General features: G+C 38.0%; 1 protein-coding gene across 18 annotated transcripts in view; it reads right to left on the bottom strand.

Moving 5' to 3' along the window:
• The window catches only part of COL25A1 (collagen type XXV alpha 1 chain), a 304,904-nt gene that overhangs the window by 102,813 nt on the left and 174,337 nt on the right, over positions 1 to 27,754 (bottom strand). For 12 of the 18 annotated variants that reach the window (XM_039550380.1, XM_039550385.1, XM_039550384.1 and 9 more), the window contains exons 6-9: positions 23,924 to 23,950; positions 19,179 to 19,196; positions 872 to 898; positions 680 to 706 (exon numbers count right to left, since the gene is read on the bottom strand). In XM_039550380.1, the coding sequence (XP_039406314.1) occupies positions 680 to 706; positions 872 to 898; positions 19,179 to 19,196; positions 23,924 to 23,950 (99 nt within the window). The remainder of the gene's footprint in view (positions 1 to 679; positions 707 to 871; positions 899 to 19,178; positions 19,197 to 23,923; positions 23,951 to 27,754) is intronic. The other 6 variants (XM_039550396.1, XM_039550392.1, XM_039550390.1 and 3 more) reach the window with 1 other exon arrangement.

Here is a 27,754-nt window from a genome sequence, read left to right as displayed (position 1 = left end):
AACAATGTAACCAAGCGTTTTCTAATGAAGCACAGATGTAAAGAAGAGTGAACTAGCACAGCCAATCCATTTGAACTTACACTCCTGTATTCCTCTATTTCTCTGTTAAAATAAACATGATATTTAGAAATTAAAAGAACCTTTACATTTCCTAAATTAAACCATGTTCTAACTGTCTGGATTGTAACTACAAGGTGATAATATTGCTATTATTAAAAATATTAAATACATATATGTCAGAGAAAAAAGCTAATACATGCATACATTATATTTGTTTATAATTCACTAAATATTAGCTACATTTTACATGAAATCCAGAAGTACATTTATTAGAAACCCCCTGGCCCTCTGCATTGTGGAAGCCCATGCATGGCGTGAACACATTGCTGGGGAAACTGAATGGTTTGGTTAGGAAAGCCAGCTTTATACAGCAGAGCAAAATCACTGTGAAACCTGCATCCACTCATAATGGAAACTGTACCCTATGGAATCACTCAAATCTTCCCAGACACTACCTGCTCACGTTCAGATTACTGTCCTGCAGACACTTCAACATGCAGGGTAAATGCAGCTAATAAGCATAATTAGCTCAGACAGTGTATTTTAATTTAGTTTTGCGCTAAAGGCTAATTGCCTACTCAGCGAGGGGGAAGTGTAACATTTTTTTTAAGATGCTTACCCGAGGGCCCTGATCACCTTGATCTCCCTGCAAAGTGGAAAGATGAGATGATAGGTTTAACACAGCATCTGTGTGCTACCCAGCTCTCTTACATAATCTAACATTTCACTGCATCAATACAAACGGTCTCTTGAGTTCATGCTGGGAGGGCTTTCCAGTCACCTTGTAAGAATCACCCAAACATCAACTCACCTTCTCGCCTTTTGGACCAGGAGGGCCCTGAAAGAAACAAAGGCAAAGATTAATTACTGATACTGATGAAGTCCTGGGACGCAGCAAGAAACAGGTCTGCGCCAACCTGCAATTTCTTCCCAACTATGTATTTCCTTAAAATTTTTAACTCCAAATGCCCGGGTTATTCCAGAGATGGCTTCTTCACTCTACTAATAATAGGAACTGTATGCTATTCCTTGAATAGTTTGCTAATCCTGTGTGTTGAATCAGCCTACTTAGACAAGCAAAACTATGCCTGAAATGGCAAAATTTCTACTGATTTCACTTAGGGACAATAGTTTATCTCCTATCAGATAATAAAAGTTTTCTAAGACTGTAAAAGTTCTTTGCAAATGCACTTAATAAATTCAAATACATATAAATCTGTCCTGTATTTTGGCACCCTTCTTGTCTTAGATTGCCAAAGAAAAATAGATTAGGAAATCTAAAATTAGGGTTTTCATTCCTTTTTTTGGCAATACTGATGTTTAGTCTCAAGCATACTGTTTAGTCAAAATGAGCTCTTTGTGTAACATGATTTTGCAGGAGTATAACTTTTTGTTACTTACCACCCAACAAACAGTAAAGTGACAGAATCACAAATATGGAATCACAAATATTCTATTTTTATTGAGCACTTTCCAGAAAGCTAGCAGAAGATTTCTAAACCACTAGTTTTTCAGGTTAGTATCTTGTGAACAAAAACGCCATCAGTCTGCAGAAAACTCGCTGCTGAGACAGTGCAGACTCTACCTCCAGCTTTCTAAAAGATATGCAGGCGTTTCATTACAAAGAAGGACCTGAGATACATATGAAAGCAGCTGTAAACAAAGAAGGAGCCATTCCAGCTAGCATGGTTCACTGTTAATAACACAAAGTGTGTGGCAGTGTGTGTGTTTGTGAGGGTGTACGCATGCAGAACAAGAAGAGATTGTCGCCAACAACACGGGCAAAAATTCACGTGGTTCACATAAATGCAGTGGAATGGAGGTCAGTCTGCTGTGTATTAAAGACTTGATCAACCACAGGAAAGTCTTTGAGAATCCCTGTTGTAGCCAGTTTTCTGCTTAGTTTTAAGGGCTTCTGATGCATGCCAGAGAAGAGCATCTGCTGCTAAATATTTCAAGGAGTTAAAGCATATGCCTCTCCTTCCATGGTCTGCCATGTCTTCTGTCTGCTGCCAAGGACAAAGAAACAAGTCTGCCTCCTGATGTCCCTACGACTCCTTCAGGCAGGACAGTGCTCACTGCCGGCTGAGTGGAAACTATCTGCTCAATTAACTATGACCCCCGCCCACTTTGTGTTGCCCTGCAAGCACTTAGCCTCTTTAAAAACAAATTAAACAAAATAATTTAATGAATAAATACAACCTAGCTGCACCTTTAAGGTCTCTCCATCTGGTTTTTTTTTTTATACTTTTACTGTCCTTTCCCAGTTCACGTGTTCACAGAAATACATACCAAAAACTACACGCAGCCCTGTCTACTTTTAGCTACAGTCCCCACATACAAGTACTGTGATGTGACATTACAGCAGAGCAGGTCTGCTTTAAAACTTTCACATACATGCCACAGAGCTTGTGAATTTGCAAACTCATACCATCAGTAACACAGTAATTGCTAGATGGGAAGAACTAAACTCAGTGCTGGCTGTTGCTGCCTTTTCCATAGTGAACGCTGAGCACAAGTGAAAGGCTGTGCTCACATGTTCTACCTCCTTGAATTATCAAGCCATTACTGGCTCTGAATATCTTACTGGCTGCAAAGTGCAAATAGCATGACCCCTATCTGCTACAGTCAGAATCCAATTTCTTGGGCCTTAGGCATGAAATTATAGGTAACATGACATGACTGAGACTGTAAACAGATGTTGCCTTGCGGGAGCTGTTGCTGCCTTCATTTAGATGCTCAATGCCATTTTTATGCCCAAGAGTGGCCCTGCTTCTGATGGGTTTTGGCTCATAACTTTTCTGAGGGGTGCTCGCCACAGCTCTGCCTGTTGGTAGAAGCTAAGACAGGAGAGATCACATCAGCTGCCTGAACTAAGCTGGCTCACTGAAACAGAAACAAGTTAGAGCTCACATGAGCGGTTCAGCCACCAGATCTGCAGGGCTACTGCACTGCCTCCCTGGTACAACTGCTGGCAGTATGTTCAGCCATCTCCAGCTGCACAAGCAGCCCCTGCCCCTACCCTGCCTATTTTCCACCGTTCAGAGTTCTCTGAAAGCACAGTTCATACCCATACATGTTTTTTAGTAAGACTGAATCATATATCTCTTTTTTTTCCCTCCTTTTTCTGTGCAGGATTTTCTGAAAATGACCTGTGCACATCATAATCAGAATTAGTTTTGTGTCTCATTGTTCGGTGTTTTCTCTCCCTAAGTGGCATACACCATCATCTCTATCAAGTCACCTTTCCAGCCCACAAATTTTTCATATAAGTCTTCACATGTATCTGACAAGGTTACTGTACCAGGAGTTAAAAACAGCTTTCCAAAAGCCCACAAAAGCACTTCTGGTGTGAACATTCTCACAAGTCTCTTCCCTTGTATTTTCAATGTTTTTGCTTTCCACAAGAGTCTTGAAAAACAAACAAACAATTGCAAACAAAAATAGCTCTTTTGGATGCAAGTGAAGAGAACCAGTGGGGTTTCTTGAAAATAAAAATTAATGCAATACTTTCATGGCTCATTCACCCACCTCTGGCTTTTCCCCCACTGTTTCAATTGTCCTCTATTGTTTTTGCAACTTTAAACAGAAAATTCCTATCCTCAGCCTTTGACATCTTCTTTCCATTTGTGCTGAGAAATTCTCCCAAGGCTTCTACTGCAGAGTTTATTAGTGTATGTACACTGAGTGGAGGCAGGGAGGAAGAAAAATCTGAGGAGAAGTTGGGTTTGTGGGGGTGGGGTGTGATTAGGAGACAGATTTGTTTAAAGGAGGGCAAGGTTTCTTCTGTTTAAGGGTACAGACACAAAGCACAGAGTGAGTAAAATAACACTAGTTTTGTAGGCCACAGCATAGACTTGCTGCTTTTTTCCCGGGGAGACTTCTGTGCTTTCGTTTATGAGATGGCAGAGATCAAACCGTGAGCTGCCGAACAAATGTGAAAGCATTTTGTGTAAGTTATATGAAACGTCTGAGGTCAGAGCATTTCTGAAATAACTTTACAGTGTTTTCACTGGAAACAGAGGCTCTTTTCTCAAAGTGCAATTATCTACTCCAGACTACTATACATTTCCAAGGAGAGTTTATAGCCTGTTTCACATAAGCAAGGCCTTGTAAATCTCAAACACATGCAAAATCTGCATTCATAATTAGGCGAAAAATACTACTGTTTTTAAAACGAGGTCTCCTAAAGCAGACTGAAGGCCTCCAGGCACCTGCCAGCCAAGAACAAAGCTGAAATCAGGGTCAAGTCCAAAGAACAGCTAGGTTCAGGATTACCAACACGTGACCCCTTTTTCTTTTTTCCCCTTTTTTTGCTATCAAAATCTCATTTCCATTCTCTGATGAAATTTTCCAGAATAGAATAGAAGGGCAAGAGAATGCAGTACTAGAAAACAGGAGACTGATCCTTGCAGTCTTCAACAGAAAAGATTCCCTTAGAATTAACTGTGATCAGCATGATTTTTTTCACACAGCTGGAATTTTATAATTCATTCCCTGAAAGATGCTAATTTTGTATCCTACCCTTGAGGCCACTGCCACCTATATAGTTTTGCAAAAGTTAGATTCAGAGACCTCTTAAAAAGCCAATAGTTGACTTATATTGGTTTTACAAACACTCATAATTATCAAAATTCTCTTACAGATATATTTTCTCCACATTCCTATTGCTACAGACCTGCCTTCAGTCATAATACAGGAAGTTCTGCAGCAAACTCACCCAAAAGGCTCCAAGCATTGATAGGACAGTAGAACTGAAAATAGTTGGGGATTCTCAGTACAGGGTTCAAAGAAACAGCCATGTTGAAGGTTCTGTAGAAAGCTCCACAGTCAGGACAGAGGAATGCAGATTTTTCCTGACTGTTAGACAGCACATATGGTGCCTCTGTAAAAAGGACCTGCCAGTCCCCAGCACAAGCTGGTGACAACCAACCAACAGAATCAGCTGGACTGTGACAGTCCCAGGTCCCACTGGGATCATCCCCCTTCACAGCTCCTAAGGAACATGACATGTCAAACTTGACAGCTCCCATCACACAGAGCTACCGCGGAAGACACAGGTAATAGTAACTTTTCAGACACAGTCACTCTTTCCTACATTTGCACCACAACAGCCACAGGCTAAAGCAAGCTGGCAGCTGGAAGACTGAATGTAGTTTGCAAGGTTCAGCCTTCATTGTCATTTGGGATCAAAGAGCATACAGTGCAGTCATCCCTACCAGCAACTACAGCACCCACAGTGTGACTGGCAGCCCAAGGGAACAGCAGCCTTGCAGAGAGGAGCAGAAAAGTGAGCCAGCTATTCCAGTGTCATCCAGACAAATCCAAAAAGGGAATCAATTTGCCAGCTTAGTTGAATCATGTTTTCACAACTAAACAGCACGCCATACATTGCCTAAGTTAATTCAATACTGCAGATTACTTTGAGGGTAAAAGGTGGCTTTAGCACATAACAACAAAATAATCAGATACAAAGGTCAAACTTTCTTTCTTTGAAACCTGACTCATGACTTTGATAAATTACAAGAATCTGACTGGAACAACAGTCCCAAGTTTATCCTATAATTGCTACAAAATATTAGGATCAGATATGGTGAATCATAGGAGGTTATACAGAGTGTTATGAAACACCACTGTGTTTCATAACTATTTCAAAGTTCCTACACTCATTTCAGTCTTGTGTCCACTATGCAAGCTCTGAACTACTGAGCAGTGTGGTTTTGGCATCTGCTGAACTTGGTCATGTTTTCAGCCAGTGTTTATATATGCTAGTTTACAATGCCAACATTTCACCTTGCATCAATTTTGCAAGTACTCAGAAGAATTTTCAGTGAATCTGAATAGTTTCTACTGCTGAAGTCCCTTCTTTTTACATGTTTTATTCTTCCCCTGTAATATGACTGACTTACAATGAAAACTTCAACCAACCACCTCTAAAAAGACTCTTACTTTCATTTCCTCCCCGTATAGTCTAAAGTTTTTGTTAAAATATCCTAAGCAGAGAAAAAGAAACCTGAATTTTTGACACAATAATGGTGACTGACTTAAAAAACATTATGTAAATTATTTAAGCTGAGAAATATAAAATTGATTTATACAGCAATCTAGATAAACAGCTCAGTTAACATTCACAACAGCAAATTCTAAATGACTCCTGCTGTAAATTCAAACAACTGTATTCAGAAGTCAGTGATTTATAGCAATATATAAACCAGACAAGTTTATAAATTACAGGCAGGAGAACACAGTCTACCCAAAATATGTCAAGAAACCATTTAGACTGTAATTTAGACATTGATTTCTCATGCAGTGCTCTTGCTGATGTTGGGATGGGGTGCTTTTTTTGAAATTTGTAATGCTGCTCACAAAAACCATCAGCTCACATTAGAAGCTACAGAAGGGTCACAGCTGACTAACTAATCCAGTGCCCAGGAAGAAGCACAAGGCCCAGTGTCCCAGGCAAGCAGATGCTGAAGGGCATCTCCTCTTCCTCACACTGACATACTTTCTTTCTTTGATTAATCAGTAAGACTGGCATCTTCTCCTCCCCTTTTTCCCTTCCTTCTACAGACAAACATAATGTTTTTCTTTGAAAACCTACAGAACAACACAAAGGGTCCTACAAAGGTTCCATGGTACAGAGGGTATGTGACTACGTACCCGTAGCCTGAGCATGAGAAAACAAGGATCAGCTTTACTATTTCCACAAATTAATTTAAGTAAACATTGTGATTCGAACCTGCTGTTTCTTGTGAGTCAAGTAGCTGCTGTATGTGCCAGTAAGACCAATTTTACAGTGACAGAAAAAACTGGCACATTCTTAAAGAAAAGAAAATGGCTTCTGGTAAAGTCAGAAGCCTTCTGACGTTCACCTACTGCTCAATGCACTGCAATACATGTATTTCCTGAATCTTGGCCCTCGTTGCCTTGTCCACAGTGCACCTTCCTATTCTACTTGGTTAGATAAGCAGAAGTTTACTGATGATGTTAGAGATTTGATGCAATGCTGTAAAAAAACACCACAAGGAAATTCCATTCTTGTAAGCTGGTAAAAGAGGACAGATGAGAAAACCTAATACTTCTGTATCTCTCATGTTATAAGAAAACAACCAGAGTTTCTGATTTTAATAACAGGAAGGAAGGAAGACTGCAAGGAAGATAAAAACACAATCTCTTGGTTACTTCAAAAACACAGAAACACACAAATTTTTGGCTGGCACTCAGAAATGCAGGAAGACATAATAAAACAACTGATGTGGGCCCTACAGAATCAAAATTCAGAACGCAGACAGGAGCTTTTTTTACTATTACTGTTATATTTCCACCACAGTCTCAGGATTTTTTGAAGTTCAATCTATGATTTTTAACAATATTTTTAATGACAACATCGTATCAGCTTCAGTGTTCAATATTTGGTTTATAAAAGATCTCAAAAATGAGACATTTTTGATACAGACTGGTTGAGGCTTCCTACTCTTCCACCCATCCTCCAGCAGATCCCTGACTCGTTAGAGTCCACCTGAGACCTGAAAAAGCATCACATGCTATCTTAGACTCACCAAACAGTTTGGGTTGGAAAGGTTTAAAGGTCATTTAGTCCATCACCCCTACAATGAGCAGGAACATCAACTTGAACAGGTCGCTGGTCAACAAGTTGCCTATCCAACCTGACCTTGAGTGTTTCCAGGAATGAGGCATCCACCATCTGTCTGGGCAACCTGTGCCAGTTTTTTGCCATCCTCATTGTAAAAAATTTCTTCTCTATATATCTAGTCTCAATCTACCCTCTTTTAGTTAAAAACCAGTAACCCTGCACTATCATAACAGGCCCTGCTAAAAAGTATAGTATGAACAAGATTAACTCCTCATCCTCCAGTAACTCAGGTAGGCTGTTCTGCACTCCTTTACCTTCATAGAGCCTCCCCACTTCTTCCTCGTCTTCTTTTTTTCCCCACTTGATCCTGTACTAAATGACTATACAGCAGAATTTTCTTTTATCCCCTCTCCATTAGGAATATCCATACTTTTGTGTGTGTGTCCATGTGTGTGTGAGAGCATGCTGCTGGTGGGATTTAAAAAACAATGCTGCATTTCTATATCAGCATTCGCTCAATAGTTGAGTGGTTATGTCACAAGGAACAGAAAAGTGAATATATAGCATGGTAGCTATGGGATAGACAAAAATGAGTCTGCTGTCAATAGAAGAAAATACTTATTTTAAGTCATGGGATTCTTGGTAAGATTCAATAGCTTGTAAGATTCGATAATAAAAGAAAGTGTAGTTGATTTAGTGTCTTGTACCTTTTTTAATAAGTATTCACTATATTCAACAGCAATGATGCCACAGGAATTCAATGAATTAAAAATCTATAAAAATAATGCTTGGTAAACAGGAAGACAAAGAAGAATTAAAGGCTACCTTCAAATTTTACAACAACAAGAACTAGAGTGCAAAGATTTTTCAACACTGATTGATCCACCTTTTCTTTAGAAGAACTGCATTATTTTTATATCAAACTATTGAAGCAGGAAAAATTTTATAGCTCTAAACTGTTTTTATTTCTACAGATTTCATGCCTTTTATTTTGCATCGAACATTGAAAGGGATATGAAACAAATGGGGAAAAGTAACTAGCACTCCTTAACCTCCTGTTAACTCCATTTATTAAAATAACAGTGGCATAGTACCACTCCAGAGGAGTCTTCTGCACTAGCCAGTGGGAACTGCACCCATAAGCAGCCAATAAGCAGAATGTACAAATACAGAGCTATTTTGCTCAAAAATACTCATATACTTCTGGCACCCTGGTCTAAGGAGATACTTTTGGCATTTTTGCCTTGAACTCAATCACAACATTCTACTTTATGGAAGCAATTAATATGCCCTAGAATTAAATAAAAATTTGAGGAAAAGAAAATTAAAAACAAAAAGAAAAAAGATTCTTAAAAGAAAGACCAATATAGTCCAGGGAAATTTAGGGCTTATAAAACTGCTTTGGGATTATAAAATTACATTCTGGCTTTCTTTCCTAACGCAATAGAAATTGAAAAGAAAAAAAACCCACGTATTTTGCCAATCAAACTCATGAAATCCTTTTTCCAGTTTTTGAGATAAAAAATTCACCATTAAGTACTTTTTATACTTCCTTTGGTAGATTTTTATTCATAGGCCAGCTCTCTCATTTATTCCTAAAAGCTTAGTAAGAAAAAAGCTCCTCAGTGGGAACAGTAGTTCATACTCCAATGTTTCAGCTATTTTTTAACCTAAAACCTGAACAGTGGCTTCTGTAATTCAAACACCTCTGGTGCTTCCCTGATTGTTTACTAGCCTGGTAGATGATTCAGCTGAAATGACAGTGCCCTTTGCTCGTTTAATCTTTTCGTGTTTGACTTAAAACAACCTTTTCAATGAGGATGGCAGGTTGAACTTCAAATATTTTGGAGAAAACAGACAAAGGATGAAAGCAAGGGAAGGGGGGAGTTTCAGAGCAATGGAGATTCACCACCACTCACTACCTACAGGAGAAGTACCTATGGTCGTCAAAATACATCTTCCAAGCTCCCTGGCCTTCTGGATATTTCAACTTTGCTGTCTGCATTACTACTGTGTGATAAAATAGCATCCAAATATCTATCAGGCAGATCCTCCTTTGACCAGCAGCTGAGTCTAGGAGATTTATGTACTTCATTAACAGATGCTGCACAGGGTGCAGCTCTACAAAAAAGTAATAACTACACAGAAACAGATGACTGAAATTCCAAAAAAAACACCCCTCTCTGTTCATCTATTTGACAAAAGGGCTAGTTTCAAAACAAGGTTGTTTTTTGAAGAATTTTGGCCTGTACCTGCTATCATATCAAGGCACATTTACTTTAAAGTAATAAAGGCTGAATTTGTGTAAACAAACAAACCTGCACAGCTCACATCCAAACAAGGTTTTGCAGCTAACATGTATTTGCTGTATTTAAACCTATTTTCAGCAAGGGGATTTTAACACAGACTTTGAAATAGGGAAGGCCAATTCCATTCTTCCATTTACTGTCGTGACTCCACACTGGTTTCAGTAGCAATGCTTTTAGTTTCACTCAGTATTTCAAAAGCACAGCACACTGTCCATACACTGTTTTTTCTTTTCCAAATTTTGCTACTCAGTACAGGAGACATTTTCTCATTCAAGGTAGTAGAATGTCAAAGAAACATTTAGATATCTCTTTAGTGTTGTCTGCAAATGCTACTATAAAATGCTACTGTGAAAGATGTGTGCTCGATTACTTATATCATGAATGGTTAAAAGAAAATGGCAGTAAAATAGTAGTATAAAGCCATAGCCATGTAAATAATAGTGTAAGGGGTAGAAAGGCTTCTGAGATATCCACAGATTAAGAACAATGAAATTATTTCAGAAACTAGATTACCTTTTAAACTTCAGAGTATGCTAATGCTTGGGGAAAATTTATTTCAGCAAAATACCAGACCTTTCTCTGAGGAACTTATTCTGCTTTCTTTCCTATGCCCCCTTGCAAGTTCTGTAGTCCCGTAAATCGTTCCATTGGTAGCCAAAAAAGCCTTTTTACAAGAACTGTCTGACAAATATTGTGATAAAAGCTACACTGCACAAACCCACCTGAGGTGACCTGCAAGTATTAGGTTACTGCAAATGCTTCTGAACTATCACAGCTACAAGTCACTGCTTAAAAGAGGCAAAGACTTGACACTCTAAGTCATAACTCTAGTCTTGATGGGGATGTGTCAAGCCTAAATTACAGATTAATTTATTTAACATCAAATAGTATACAGACAGAAAAGCATAAAACATAGCATATAAAATAATATTTATGTCACAATAAGACAAACAAATGTCACTACAAGAACTAAGTCTTTCATTTATCTTCTCCAATTCCTTTATCCACAAAGGGGAAAACTACAATGATGTATTTCATAGAGCTATTTTGAGAACTTTTCAGCTTTGTGAAGTTTGAGATGGAACACCAGATAAATGCAAATGAGTTTTTGTATCAACTACAAACATACACATACTTTTATATGCAGACATATTTAAAAGTGAGATGACTGAATATATTTTTGCAACCTATAAGGCTGGAAACATCTTTATGCAGGAAGCGATTTAAGACAACATAAAGTTTATTAAAAACAAAACTGTTTTCTGCTCAAAGACTAATAGTATGGTCTACAAAATTCAGAACATCTTCAGGGGAAATTAGACACATATGTATATTTATACTTAAATGGATATTCATTCTTTTTGGCAAATGATCACTAGCAGACATACTGGGCAATATAGCCGGATTGTATTTCTGAAAATACGTGATTCTCTTACATGTTTCTCAGCAGCTCACAGCTCTTGAATGTTACTGATGGATCTCAGTAAAAAACTATATTAGGAAATCCTACAGTATTGCAGGGACGGACAAAGCATTTTTGAAATTGTCGATCTGAATTAAAGCTCAAAAACAGAACGGATGCTTCCATGCCATGCTCATTAGTAACATTACTGGCAGTACACAAAATACTCTAATGAAAGTAACTGCTGCATTTTCTGGGTTTTTTTCCTTCTCTCCTCGAAACTTGACTCACACTTACAGGAAAGAGTAACATATCAGCACAGCTCTTCATGCCAGCATCAGTTCAATATTAAAATCCTAAACCTTTTCTACTACAATATAAATTTGCTTGAAGTAAAACTTCAGTTCAGGAGTGTCACTTTATAATGGGAAATACAAATTTTGAAGGTTTTCTCTAGCAGCCTGAGATCCAAATCTCCCAGGTCTGCTCAAGTTTACAGAACTTTCAAGCATCTAGCACAAAACATCACCAGTCTCTGAACTGATAATGGCTTTCAAAGAATCTCTGATATTTTGAAAGCCTTGTGAAAGACTAATGTCTTAGACATCACAGCATTATCTTCAAGTCACAATAAGCTTGATGAAACACACATTTTTATAACTCTTAATTTCTTTTTTTTATTAAAGCTAGTGAAACTACTGGGATCTGCAACAAATTGAACAGGAATTCAAAGCTGAAATACAGCACAAAGATCACTAAAAACAATAAGCCAGCATGAGTTTAATATCAAATTAAAAACATGTGCAGCAGGATAGTAAAATACTATATAATATTCCCGAACACAGTGCAATACGTTGCTTTGACATAATCCCTAATAGAACACAGAACACACTAGTGTATTTCTGCCATATGTAGAATAAGAGGAAGAAAATACAAAGGTCATTTGATAAAGAAATGATTTAGGAATACAAGAAATGTTTCAGAGTCCTTAATTATATTTTGACAACCCTTTGTAATGTCATAATGGAACCACAGTACTAAGTCTGCAATTGCTTTTTTGTACTCATATGTACTCTGTTAAGCTAAGCAATGCTTTACCAAAATTAAGGCTTGCAAGTAATTTTTGCTTCACAGTTTCTCACTTGCTGTTAGAAGATCGACTATGCCCTGGTGACAGCTGGAACTTCTAGATGAATTGATGGAATGCTAATGTGTAATTCTCCATCACATTTATACTGGCATATGTCACCAGTGAGTCAGACCTTCATGTTTATTTTATTAAAACAAACCCAACTCTTTTCAAAAATGAATGATGCCACCATGAAGAAAAGTTGGTAACATCCTACAAATAGAAAGCTCTCATGCATATTTTCTTTTAGAGTTTTAAATATTAGGTTTATGTATTTCCTTATTTTAGGGCTTGTTTTTTCACAAAAACAGTATCATAAATTGTTGCTATGCGAACTATGAAATGAGGAGATCAACTTCTACAAGTTTTGGGTCAAACAAACTGTTCTCAAACCCCATCTTCCAAGCTTTCTTTATTTGTTGCATACAGCTACTCCCAAAGGAGATCTTTAGATTCAGTAAAAGAAGCCACCTTCATAAGAGCAGAATTTATTTTACAAGGACATCCAGAGGTGATAATTATGTTGCATGAAGAGCCCTTTTCACAGAATTCTGCACAATGAATATTCTTATTTTTCTGTTTGTAGAAAATCAAAATGTAGACTGAATCAGTAATTGTAAAATTAACAGAGTTCAAGTCTGATACTTTCTGAATCGAGCAAGAAAATCAGAAATAAATTATCTGTTCCAGGAAATGCTGTGGAATATCCGAACATCTTGCTATTTCAGCACCAGATAGTTACTGAAATTGTAACTCAAAAGCATGCCTACCAGAGTAAGTAAAAGAACACAGTAGCACAGTTGGGGTAGGAGTCTGGCCTTCTCTTGGTGTCTGACAGAGCCTGATGAGCAGAGATCTAAAAAGTCTAATTATCCCCAACTACATTCACTTATCAGGGTACTGAGAGAAGTCATCAATCTGCCATTAGAGGCTCCTTTGCAATTCCTGACAAAAGGGTGGGAAAATACAAGTAAAAAAACACATCGAAAGCAGACCATAGCATCAAATGGTACAAGAATTTTGTTTGTTGATGCCTGGAACTTTTACCCTCCTCCACCTTTTTAAATTATGTGTGGTGCTTCCTTAGTATTGGTAAAACTGATAGTTCACAACAATTTGCTCCTAAATCTCCAATTCTGTGCTCTCTTCTTTACAGAGCAAAGAATCCTGTTACTTGCACTAATACTATCTGCTTAGGCAAGAAAACCATTAAATATTCACAGCTCTTCTGGTTTACACATGTGCATAAATCTACCAGTGTTTTATATTTTGAAAGCGCTCATTGTTGTCAATTCTTTTTAACAAAATTAACTTCTATTTTATTACACATGAAGCTGAGAAAGCATCATACTTAAAAACAATTAAGTGCATTATCTCATTCTGAGAAGACACATTTCTGGCATCTTCTGTGTCATAAACACTTATGTATAAAGTAAATGAAATTTTGAGCATGATTTCTCCTCTTACATTCTCTGATGTGGTTCATTTGAGGAGCTAACATAAAATGAAAAGCCATGCAAATGGCATTTCTTTCTTCATGTTCACAAATCAACATGAACTGTTTCCTAAACAGATCTCACAACTTCAATAGTGTTCACAAATGCTATTACCATTTAAGAAAGGAGAATGGCAAGCAAACTAAAGTTCTGCCTTCTAAATATGTATGAAACTTAGTACAAGCTTGTTTATTTATGATGCCCTCAGATTAATTTCTGTTCTCATAATTTATAGTAGATTGTTATTAGCAGCAAAGTGATCAAGGATTCATCTTTGTATAAAGAAAGTAAGAAACACTTTTACAAGTCTGCTACCTAATGTTAATAAACTAATTGTCAAAGTTTGACAGAAAAATCTGACCTTCACTTGTAACTCAAAAGCAGATTAGCATTTTCATATTCAGACTGAATTATACAATCCTTCAGCTGGATCAGAAGTTTACAAAGGAGCACAGGGTATCAGTTTCTACAAGGGGAAACACCCCAAAAGATCATTCTCTGCAGCGTGAGTAGGTGACGGCCTGGGTACCACCACTGGGATTCTCCCAGGAGCAGTAACTTTGCTGCTGCACTGTGTATCTGAAAGTGAGGAACTATTTCTTCAGTATTAGGCTGATTTTGTCCTTCATAAGTGTATTTCTTGCCTCCTTCCCCCACTCTCCATGCAAGTGAAGAGTCTTCAGGAATTCCTGAAAGCAAACTGCCAGAAAAAAGGAATGTGGGGTTTACACCTCAATTTATGGTGATCGGAACAAAAGAAACATACCCAGCTCTAATGATCTGACAGGTAGAGATCACTTTGCAGCACTGGTCAATAGGACATTATGAATCTTGCCCATAGCTTAAAAAGCAATAAAAAACCACATATACGATCCCTTGATGTTATCAACTGCCCTACTACTGAATGGCATGCACTGAGAGGAGTATTTAACTGGATGTGGAATGCAGATGGCTATCCAAACGATCAAAACTGAAAGGGAAACTCAGCAGGAATTCAAGTACATTTTCTTTATACACCCCCTTTCCCATCCTTCCTACCATCAGTTACTCTTTTCTAAGATCTAGAAGTTCTCCCTAGCATCACAGTGTTCTCTAGGAAGTGATAAATTCTGCTGCCTTCCAAAACCACTCAAAACTAGGGCCTGTGGCCTGCTTTGTTTCTCTGTCCTTCAACAAAAACCAGAAAACTAAAAGTTAAAATGGTTCCCACCAGCTCTGTTGACAGCACAAGCCAGTAATAGCCAGTTTAACCATGAATCAGAATCTCTGTCATCAGAAATTAAAAATACTCCAGTCACATACCCTGGTGCTTGATGGTGAAAAAGAGACGCATACATTTGTCACCAGAATCACTATGGAAACCCTTCATCATGCACAAAGCACTGGAAAATTTCAGGCTGTTCTAACACCACATCCGTGGATGTGTCACATAAAGGAAAACAAGAATCTCACAAAAACAAGTATCAATCATTAATATTTTGTCCATTTCTAATGCAGATTTGGACAGCTGCCAAAGAGAAAGGGGAAGCATCTGTGAGGCTGCTGTATCTCAAAGTCCCACACAGAGAGTGATCATGTATGCTGACATGAGAGACAAAGTACATTGTGCTAGAGATAGGCCAGGGAGAGGATATTGCCTCGAAAAAGAAAACAGTTGGCTGGCTGAGACAAAGTCACACCAAAACACAACCTTGCCCCATACTTAAGAGTTGTCTATAGTTTTAGTTCAGCAACACTTTTTAAAGGATTGTTTTGTCTTCCTTCACCATAGTACTAAAAGCATGGCTTCTAGTATGTGGATGAACTTTATCTCTAAACAAGAAAAAAAGTTTAAAATAGCAAGCCTTCTCTCTTTACCCATTTGTTATGGAATTAACGTTAGACTAGAAGCCAAACGCTGTTCTCTGACAAGCAAGAATACTTCCATTATTTTAAAAAGAGAAAGCAGAAAGTATGGGCAGAATTTGGTTGTATAGATTTATTGGGAGAAGAACCCTTTCTGGTTCAAGCTAATCTAAATACATATTTACATTCCAGATAAAAAAAAACCAAACGGATTTTTTTTGGGTAAATCAAAAGCCCGAATTTCATTTCAGCAAAAAGATTAAATATTTTATTACTTGCTCTTCTACAAAGAAACACATTTATTATAAAATATTTAAAATATTTGTAATTTAAATTTATTTTAAATAAAGGTATTTAAAATAGCTTTCTTTTTAAGAAAACCAAAATCATAAGAAGGAACTTTATTTTTTTAAGATTAGGCCTAGAAGTTCTTCAGTTTTTTTACTGTGGTCTTTACTTTTGAGACCTGCAACAGAACCATAAGCTTTTTCTGGAAAAAACAAAAAAAAAAGGGGAAAAAAAAAAAAGCCTGTGAGTTGTAATAAAGCTTGTTACTACTTAAGATGGGAAAATGTGAGGCAAAATTGTATTTTGTCATATATTTTTGAAGAAAATCAGCAGTAAAAAGTTCAAAGTTAAAATGATGGGAGGTGTTACTGATCTGTTGTGCCCAGTAATTAGGTGTGTGTTGGGGTGAATTTAGCGTGTATTTTATAAAACCAGAGACAAAAAAGAATAGGTGTTAGTAAAACACTGAGGATCAGAATTTATTCTTGATCTTAGCATGGACTTGCATGGTTAGGACATCAGAAACTTTCTAAGTGCTTCTCCAGTCAGCATAACAATTTTGTTCTTTGAAGCCAGGCAGCCTTTACTTACTAACCAAAGTGATCAATACTTTTAATTTTGAATTTCTCATGGACACAGTTAAGACCTGGGAAATTGCTGACAATCGTAACAGGCTGGAATTGCTGCATCATTTTAATGACACGCCGAGGGGTTTTGAATTATTTTATCTGTATGCAAACGGATTCTGTTTTCTGTGGATACTTTAGTTTTTAAAAATCTTGAGATTTTCAACCACAGCTTTCAATATTTAAAAAATGCTGCCTCACAAAGTTATCTGGATCTGGGTTTCAGTTTAAGGGGAAAGGCTTCTAAATGTACAGCCTCCATATAGTTGCCTGAGACACGCAGATGTCAACACTAGCTAGAAAGCAATTCCGCAGAATGGTTATCTGATTCAGTAGCTGCCTACAGTCAGAATCTGGAATTAGGAGGCACGAATGTGTACAGCCAGCGTCATGTGAGAGATTCCCTAGGTATCCAAGACAGCTGCCCGTGAATGACAGCTACAACCACGGCCCAACACAGAGTCCAGCCCGGGTACATAAAACAGCCAGCGGCTAAGGCTGGAGAAGCTGGATCAACTCACACAGCAACAAATGCCTGAATGCAGACAGTGTAATTGAGCCCGAGGAGTTTACCATGGGCTGAACAGGTTTCTAGGTGCACTGAGTATTGACCTAACCTTCACTGGCTGCAGGGAATGCTTAGACACCTCATAGGTCAACACCTACACAGAAGCCTCTGCGTTTAGGCATCTTGATCTGAAGCTGAACACGACTCTGTCTTATGCCATTATGGCTTCCCCACCAGTGCTCTCAAAAGCGTTATTCCTGGACTCAATCAGCCAGACGAAATGACAAAGTACACACATGTCCTCCTGATACAGTAAGACCATCTTGAGCTGGAAAGGAGGAAAAGGCATTATTAAGAATAATGGTACGTGTTGCTGAGGACAATGGTGATGACCCAGAGGTGAGCACTTCCACTGGGAGGAATTACTGAAGTTAAGACGCAAGAATTCTCTCTTGGGGGTCATTTTTAGATGGTTTTTCCTATGGCTTGCACCTCACTTCTCTTACACCCATGACAAGATTTCTCTTTCTGCCCTTGAAACAGCACTGAATGCTGCCGTCTCCATGGTGGTTCCTTGCCTAACAGCTATCTCAGGGCATTTCATGTAGAGATACAAGCTCCAAAGACTGAGCAGCTGTTTACAAGCATTAGGCAAGAGACACTCTCTAAGCAACTGAAATGGGGGAGGTGGGGGTCCATACCCAGAAGGAAAGGACACGGGTGGCTGCACAAGTTAACATCTACTACAGGGCAGCCCACGGGCTCAAGTATCAGCCTCAGGTCCTCAACAGAGCTTGTTCAGAGCTACAGTGCCACACAGAATTACAATCTCTCTCTTCATTGACCCCCAGCAGCACAGAGGCTGAAGATACCTCTCTGTGTAGCCCACACATCAAGAGCCTGCTGTGAAACATAAGTGCCATGGGCGATGGTCATCTCCAGTATCATATGGACTTCTTATACAATTCTATTAAATGGAGCCTGGCACTGCAAGGGTATTGCACATTCAGGCCAAGTGGTCTGAGGGTTTGTAAATCAATCTGTCTTTCAACAGAAAATGGTGTTTAGAAACTAAAAAATCTAAAAGAAAAGCTTGCTTCTCATAATGAAAATCTTAACTTAAAAAAATTACCAATTGATAAGGTGGTAAAGCTTTAACTTTCAATTTTAATTCTGAAATACAAAAGGCCATCACAGAAATCCTGGTTCGGGCAACTAACTACTGCTAACACAGTTCCACAGACCAAAGCTTACTTCCCACAAAGGCTGAGTTTCTCAACTGATTTCAATAACTAACTGGTACAGGCTTCCCCCCCATTTCCAGGCTCTTCCATATTTTTATAGCACTCAAATAATTCACGCTGAATTTTTGCTATGTGTAATGCTTCCTTTTTGCTGGTCTACTTTTCCCTTAGAAGGGACAAATAGGTCCCTAGATTTCCACATCTTCAATTACAGCTCACAAGACAAAGTTCTACTATTCTTAAATAAAGCAGAACTAATTCAAAGCAGTGTATCTAATTAATCAAAATAGCTAGCAGTACAGTATTTAAAATAACTGAGGGCTGCCTGGATTATAGCAACATTATTAGCATGTGATTAATAAGCAGTTGAAGAATTACATTTGCTACACATTTGCTAAGTTATTTTATCTTGCTTTAAAGTGTGGTGGCAAAGTTTCAAGCCATAGTTAGGAGATTTGCTTTATTCAGTATTATGTTGTTAACCCCACCATCTGGTCAGACAGCTGAGGGAACTTAACCATATGCGGGGGGCATATTTCTCTCTTGGGAAATATTTGTCTTGTAGAATTATGCAATAGTTACCAGTTTCTATCTTATTACAGTAGGATCAAACAACCTGAGCTTGGTGGGCCTTGTATTTAGCTATTAATTTTGTAAGAAAATAAGATGGCACTTACTTGAGGACCAGGCTGACCCTGAAAAGAAACAAGAAAAACAAAAGATTATGGAAAGTTATGGCAAGGATTAACTCCTTAAATAGTAGAAAATAGTTACAGTACTCTCTAATAAGGAACTAATGAAACACACATACAATGTAACTGCATTGAAGTCAGATTTTGGACTCTTTAAGTTGATATTGAATTTGAATGTTTTAATTCAAACTGATGAACTTTCTTGCAACTAACTGATTCTAGAAGTAAATTACAATAACATATCGAAATGACATTTGAGAAACTTCTTATTTTAGATAGTCATAACAATTTGGAAATGATAGTAAGACCTAACTGACAGTCCTCAAGTGAGAAAGAAGCCAGAGGTGCTGAGCTGATTCAGAAGCAGGTACTATGGGTTTTCTCACTTTCCTTTCTCTATTATGGCTCACCTCCATGTTTCAAGGAGATGCTAATTATGTACTCTCAATGCTCATTAAATGAACAAAGTCCCAAAACTGGAGGAACACACTGCTGGACAAACACTAGTCTTTTTGCCATTGCTGCAGGCACCACAGTTTTAAGCAAGTATAAACCAGTATTTAAACCAGCAATTGTGAAAGGTTTGAGCTGAACCTTTGTCAGTTGGTCCAAGACGACAGCTGATACATTTCCTCTCTCTTATTTATCAACATCCCCTTTAGATCACCCCTGGACAAGTGGAGAGGCACCCTTTGCATGCTGAGGAACTGCATCTCTTGTTGCTGCAAGCCCTTACACAGCAGACTTCCTATCCCTAATTTGCCTAGCCCAAAAAAGCCACTACAAGTCATGAGTTATTTCAGACCCCCTAATAGAAATTATTTGCATGAAGCAGAATTATTTTAGCAAACGATACAGTAGCTGTGACTATAAACAACACGACCCAGACAATCAGCTCCCACTGCAAGGGAAAAATAATTACATGTTTCTCCCTGGAAAACGAGAATTCCTTTAAACTCCTAGGTCTAGCTTAGCTTCTGGTGTTTTATGACAATTAAAATAATACTTCACTTAAACTGAAAATATGTTTCCTTTTGTTGACAGAAACCGAGCATGGAGCCTTCTTTTAAATCTTATAAAACCTCTTCACTTTATCTAGGAGGTACTTCTACAGAGACTTGAAACTGTTCTGTCTGAACATCAGGAAACACTTTTTTTAGTGTTAATCAAGCAGAGGAACATGGGAGATTGTGGAGTTTCCATTCCTGAAGATATTCAAAAACCATCTGGACATGATCCTGGGCAAGCTGCTCGGGATAGCTCTGCTTGAGCAGAGAGGTTACACCAGATGACCTCCAGAGGTCCCTTCCAACTTCAACTGCCCTGTGATTCTGTGTGATTTTAGAGGAGGTGGGGGGCAAAAGCATTTCAATTGGGAACAATTATCAACAAGAAAAGCAGATGGAGAAATGCTTTTATAGTAACTAATAGAACTTTATGTGCTGATTAAAAACCAGGGGAAAAAAGGTATCTAAATTCAAAGGAAGGTTTTAAATTTTTTTTTTTCTAAAATGTAAGGAATTCTGTTACAGAGGAATAATGGTAAAGTACAGAATTATTGTGGCTAGCTAATCTTTACACTGAGTGTAGCCTAAAGCATTCCTTGTTGTGGATGCTGCAGTTTTCTATTCGTTCCTTAGAAAAAACTGCACCATAGAGGTTATAAAAAAAATAAATTACTGGCTGAGGTTTGTCAGTTCAAATATCAAGTAAAACTTTCTGAGTTGGTGAGCTCTATGAAGTTACACATCACACTGGGTTAATGAATATGACTGGGACTCCTAAGCACTCAGACTTCCCCTCAATCTTCCCCTCACAGCAGGTTTTAAGCTATTATATGCTATACCTGATCTTAAAATCATCAGGAATTGCTTACTGATGCAGTACTGGGCAGACAGTGCAATGAAATTGTATAAATTATCTAAACTGAGGCCTATGCCTGCAAGCTTTATACATAAAATTCACAATACATTTGGTCACAAGAATATCTGAAGTTGCTATACATTTTCACCACATCATTAAAGGCTGTCTCCAAAGTATATATATCAAAAAAGCCAAAACTGTGTATATATTAAAAAAGCCAAAGGTCTGAAATTACCAAAATGTTTCAATAAAGAGTTGATTTAAAGCAATGGAAAGCAAATAAAGAGAATATATGCATATATATTTTAACAAAGAGATTTGAAAATTGACTTTTTTCCTTCATCTGGACATACAGGCTGCTAAGTGACCCCATGGTACATGCTATATGTACGATACAAGAGACGTATACATACACGTAATACAAACATATCCTGAATTGAATGTGAGGATGGGAATCATGCTCCCATGAAAGTGTTTTGTACTCTCAATCTCAACAGCATCACTACTTTGCCTTGCTGTTACTGAGCATTTATAATTACTCTTCTTTCATGTCTTCAATACAGAAAACCGCTGGAAAATGAATTTTTATAGGACAATAGTTTTTCATGTAGACAGAAAACTCTTAAGAGATATTGGGCAATATAACAGCTGCATTACTCTTAGTTTATACATGCTGCCAATATTACAATTATCCTGCATTTAGCTATAAATGCAGATGCTGAATACAAAAGTACTCATAGCAGGATTATTTTACCCCTTGGCTATTAGCTCCTTTGGCATGGAAGGAAATTTGCATTAGCGAAGTTAATTATTTTCTGGTTTCTACAATGGTTCCCAATCCTTCAATATTTCTTCTTATCTACTCCTTGCCCTACTATCCACTGCAGTTACAGTAAAATTTTCCCTTCTCACAAGTGATCCAGTAAGTGACACTACCCAGAGGATGCAGCAAGCACTGAATTACGGAACTCATCAGATGTTCTTATAAAGATATGCAGAAAAGCATAACAACACTGCCATTTTTAATTGTAAGGGGTTACTGTCACATAACAGCAATTCAAAGTGTGAGACACAAAAAGGGGCTGCTAATTTTGCCCTCTCTCATTTTTGCATGTTGTGAAAGGGTCAGGAATAAAGCTCCTTGAGTTACTTTGGTGTTCATTAAAAAACCCTCTAACATGAATTCAATTGGATACTATAACTCGTTTGAGCAAGCTCAATCTCAATTTCTCTGCTTGTGTTCCCAAAATGGCCCCAGGACTGATGAAATCAGTCTGGTTCATTGCTGCATAAATCGCCCCCAGTTCATGTTACTTGTGGATTAAAATGTTTTAGCTGTAAGTCTTTCTCTAAATTTTAGATAACCAACAGGGAGAAAATACTGTTCAAGACTGAAAAGTCAGCATTACTCTGATTTTTGTCTAATGAACATCTCTTTATTCAAATCTGTTATATACTCTAAAACCGATTCACTAGCTACCAACTAATTGCTGTCTTTGCACGCATTTAAGGATCAGTCCCAACACCACTGACTGATCAGGTGCATTTTGATGGCTGCTGCTTTGGACCTCTGGATCATTGCTCATGTACTTGATGATCCAAACTGAAAGCTGCTTTTTATTTTATTTATTTTAAATCCAAATTACTACAGTGGGTATAGCTGCATAACATGCCACAGTTTCAGTAAAATCTCCAGAACAATTTTCCCTCCTATATTCCTATTTACTAGCTTAATACACTATTTTGAGGTAAACAAAGGGGTTTGGCAACCTAGTCTAATTGCCATGATGGAAGGTCTTGTACTGTTGTTAGTTAAACCCTTCCTAGCAACTGAACCTATATAAATATATATATATATATATAAGTGATATTAAATGATATTAAAACAAACAAAAAATATCCATGGTGTAACTGAAGTCAACAGGTAAGTTATCAACCCCCTAAAAGAGATTAAAGAAAAAGCCTATTGACTGCATGCTGCGAACTTCACAGACAAGTTACTTAACAGTAGAAAGAAACCTCAAGGAGCACAGGAAAGAAAGAGAAGAAAATGAAAGTTGACACTGCAAGTTAACAAGTTGAGCTTGCAAAGGAAATGGGGCTTGTAGTAAGTAAAAGGATAGAAAAGAAAATAGGTATCCAGGGTATCAGTGAAAAGGGGTGCCATGGGAAGGGAGACAAGAGAGGGAGCAAAAGGAATATAAGGAACATGAGAAAGTGCCAAAACTGGATTTTCACACCTTTGCAATGGTGTTAATCTTTAAAGAGCTGGGAACATAAACTTCCAGGCTCATACATCCAAACATAAAGCTATATAAATATACACACAAGTACAAATGCATTGCATAAAATTAAAGGTTGTTTCTAAACTTAATTCAAGCAGGATATCCCTAAAGATTATCTGGAATATCATACAAATGCATTTATTATGAGACACGAGGCCGTTCAGATTTAATCAGCCAACAAAATCCAGGCACAGAAATTAAAACACAAAAATTAAGAATTTGTGGAGGAAGGAAAGCAGCAAGAGTCACAGAAATGTAGCCAGAAGTGATATCCTGCTGTTTGAAAGGCACCACCAAACTATCCTTGGACAGAGCACCCAAGGAGGAACATCTGTCTTCCAGTCTAATTCAGACAGAAAATGATAAGGAAACAGGAGGAGCAGAGCTGACCTCCATTTCCTTGCGTAGGCACAAAAGACTGAAGTGGCTTTTCAGCAACCTGTTAAAAATCCACGCTACTGGAGTTGAACTAAGTTATGCTGAAGGAAGCCAATATTTGATTATATGTCAGCATATTTAAAAAAGTAAAGAGGGGAATATGTGAAAGACCTAAATTACACTGGTTTTGAACAAATCACCTACCAGCTTTCCATCCATACCAATCGGACCCTGGGATAATCAAAAGTCAAAACAAAATGGAACAGTTAAATCAGAGGAACACTGAAGATGAGGGGAAAAAAAAACAGACTTGAGGAATACTGTGGACTTCAGAAGATGTGTAACTCTATGTCAGCAGCTAAATGCAGTATCTTAAAGATACTTTGAGAATGAAGGCACAGAAAAGAAACAACAAAAGAAGCAGACCTAAGACAGGATTAATAAAAACAGCATGGTGGGAAGTAGCCAAGCAATAGCTGGTGTTTAACAAAAGACAGGTTGAACATGCAATGAAGGAGTTGTTAGTCTGGCAAATCACAGTGATCCAAAATAACCAAACATATGAAATAATGCATCTTGCTTGTGTATTTTTCTTTAAAACAGCTACTTACTTAGCCTATTTATTTATGTGGTTGCAACATAAAATCTTTTAACTAATCTGTATTTAAATTAACATTATAGAAATGATTATTAATAAGAAACTTTAGCTCAGGCAGGTCACAGGGGTACTAAAGATTTCCACCCACACTTTGTCTAAGAAGTCCCATGCCTTACTCTGCTTTTTTTCCCTTGGGGAACATGGAATTTTCCTCACCAGTACTTTGCAAGTTACTTATTTCCTTCAGAGTGCAGAAGTTGGTTGCAGTTATATGAATGCAAATTATACAAAGGATTTAAAGTGGATGTATGCTGTTGTAACTGAGTGATTGGTCTTGTATCAACTGCCTGTTTAGGTGATCAGAGGAGAGAGAAGAGAGCTAAAGGAAGTTGGATTCATTTTAAATGTCATGTTTATTTGCTATGTCTTCTGACAGTGAGCAGTCAGATTAACTTTCATTGACAATGGAATAAGAGCAGGAAGAGTAGTTTCTTTCTGCCATTAAATTAATGTTTTAGGCTGAAATTGTGAGCTCTCAGGTATTTGCCCTATGCAAACGGGACACTACTTTGTGTCTGCTGAAGAGAAGCTTTCTCTTAAATAAATCCAGACTTTCCCCTGGAGCTTCACAGGCACCTCTCTCCAGTCTGCCTCTCCTAAGCATATGGGTCCCTAGGGCTGACTGCTCACACTCCTACATTTGGATCACTGCTGCTAAGACAGCACATAACATATTTGCTGGCTTTAAGTTCACCTATTTTATCCTTGCTGCATTTAGCCCCCTTCCTAAGCACTACTTTGGCTTGTGAGCTAACAATCAGCATAGAAGTCTAGTCTAAATCAGGTCTGCAGGAGTTCTGGGGACTCCTTCATCCAGGAGTGTATATTCATACCTTCTGCACCATTACTGATATGTACTACATATAGGTAGACATGTATTGAGCTAGTTCAACAAGCTATTGAGAAAGTAATAAGCACTATGAAAAACTGCTGCCACATCACCTAGTGAGTTCCCTAGGTATCTGTCTTCTCCCACCCTAGATCCTGGACTATGCCAAAAATTCCAGACATACTTAACATGAACAAGGGCGTCAGTTGGATGCACACATTGTCAAGCTCATTATTTTTGGTACAGTATTGGCTTTTTAAGAAGCCTGTGCACTAACCTACTTGTCAGATCCAATAACAAGTTACTGTGTCTGGGAAGCCCTGTGGGAATAAAATGCCTTACCTCACTTTCCCGCCAGCCCTTACTGTGGTTTCCTGTCACATCGTGAGTAGATGACATGCTGCGAGTGTAAAACGGGTCATCAGTATCTTGGCTGTCTGCATGACCACCACCTTATTCATGTGCTGACAGCCTAGGAAAGTTTGTGACTCTTGGGATGACCTACAGTATCTTTCAAATGTTATCTCTGAACAGTCCTTCCCTGGTAGCAAGGAAGAAGAAAGTAACACTGTCCAATGCATTAAAATGGTACAGCTTCTATTATTATGTTTCCTCTGTGCCTCTTGATTCCACACATGCAGCACACATAAAGCACTCAGTATTTTTCTCATAATTATTTCGCAAATTTCTAAATATGGTTCTATACACCCCAAAAATTAAGGCATTTCCAAGTTATTAGTTATCCCAGATTTTTTCTAGCACTGGGTACTACAGGATATTTACCTAGTAATATTTACACACACAGTCTGCTGCAGGTACAAAAATGAAGGCTGAGCTGAACTCTGGTTATGAGTAACTCTGCTTCTCAAAAACAAGCTAGAGATACTACCAGTTAAAACACTCAACAGTGAGGTCATGGTAAGTATATAAAGTTCCCCACAGGGCTTTGTGGAACAGCAGCTAAGTTTAACTGTTAGGTTCACTGCAAGCTTAGCCCAACAGATTTAATTATTCTTATGATGAATGAATACAGAAAATAATTATGCAAGTATTTGTAGAAGGAAGATTAGGGGGTTAAACTGGCTTAGAGGGACCAATCAACAGCTCTTGCACCTCTATCAGTGCTTGTATTGTGAGCATAAGCACTGTTTTTAGGGAATGTTTCTTTATCATAGGAAAAAAAGGCTGTTTGGGCTCCCTTACAATGACAGGTATTTTAAAACTACTATTGAAGTTTTGCCACTGTTTATCCATGCTACACAGCTCTTGTCCTTGAATTAAAGAACTATATGCAGCATCTCGAAGAGTCTCTTAAAGAAGAAACAGAAAATTCCAGTTGGCTGTGGAGAAGCATCTGCTTCTCTACAGGAATGTAAATAATAGGGATTTCTCCCATGACTCCATTTGTATCAGGGTTACTTGGTCTGAAGTCTCAAAATCTCTTCTGGGATTTGCATTGTAGAGTAGAGGAAAAAGGCAAAACTGGCTTGAGTCACACTGCCTTCCAGAAAAAAAAATACGGTGAAACAGAATACTATTCCTTCATTATAAAAATACTGACTCTTTAACAGCCAAACATGGCAATTTCCTTCTTTCCTCAATTACTAGTGTTAGAGAGAAAAAGCACTTTTTAAAAGTGGAAAAGATGAGAATCTCCACAACAAATACAGGCCGGATGAGAAAGATAAGCTGAAATAGTACATGAGGTTGTTTCAGGAGAAAAATCCTATATATGACAATATTTTTTGAAATTCATGACATGATTGCACTGGAAGCCTCACGGAACACTCCAAGTAATTTTCTTTTGAGATAGGGACAGTTTAATTTTTTCATTCATTTTTAGAGAAAGAATTTAAGTGATAGTCTTAAACTTGAATGTCTTCAGAGCTGTGCTATGTAGATCGACCTACTTTCTGCTGTGTTCTATAAAATAATGGCCACTACAGATTAGAAAGTAATTTTTGACAAGAAGTACCAAATACATGGTCTTCCCTACCACAATCCCTGTAATGCAGTTTAGAAAATGAGACAAGACAATGAATTATGAAGACGAACTGGATGAGTAGGTTTAGAGAACACATGTACCCTAAATATTTTTTCATTTACTGTAGATACTAGAGATGGTATTGAAAACATTCCTTCTGGACTGTGCATTTCCCCTTTAGGTCTCCACTTCCACTTTTAAATGTATGCTATGGCTGGATGTAGCAAGTCTGTCTGGAACAGAGCTCAATTTCTTTTCAGTAGCTCATGTGGGGCTGTGTTTTGTATTTCTGCTGCAAACAGTGTTGATAATATGGAGATGTTTCAGTGGCTGCTGAGCAGTGCTTACGCAGCATCAGGGCCTTTTCTGCCTCTCAGCCCGCCCCACCAGCGAGGGGACTGGGGGCGCACAAGGAGCTGGGAGGGGACACAGCTGAGACAGCTGATCCCAACTGATCCGAGGGATATTCCATACCACACAGCATCATGTTCAGCATATAGAGATGAAGGAAGAAAAAGGAAGGAAGCTTACATTCAGAGTGATGGCCTTTGTCTTCCCAGACAA

This window comes from Corvus cornix, chromosome 4 (genome assembly GCF_000738735.6).
Source record: "Corvus cornix cornix isolate S_Up_H32 chromosome 4, ASM73873v5, whole genome shotgun sequence".
Lineage (NCBI taxonomy): Eukaryota > Metazoa > Chordata > Aves > Passeriformes > Corvidae > Corvus > Corvus cornix.
The sequence above is the reverse complement of the archived record's forward strand: the minus strand, read 5'-3'. Positions and strand labels throughout refer to the sequence as shown.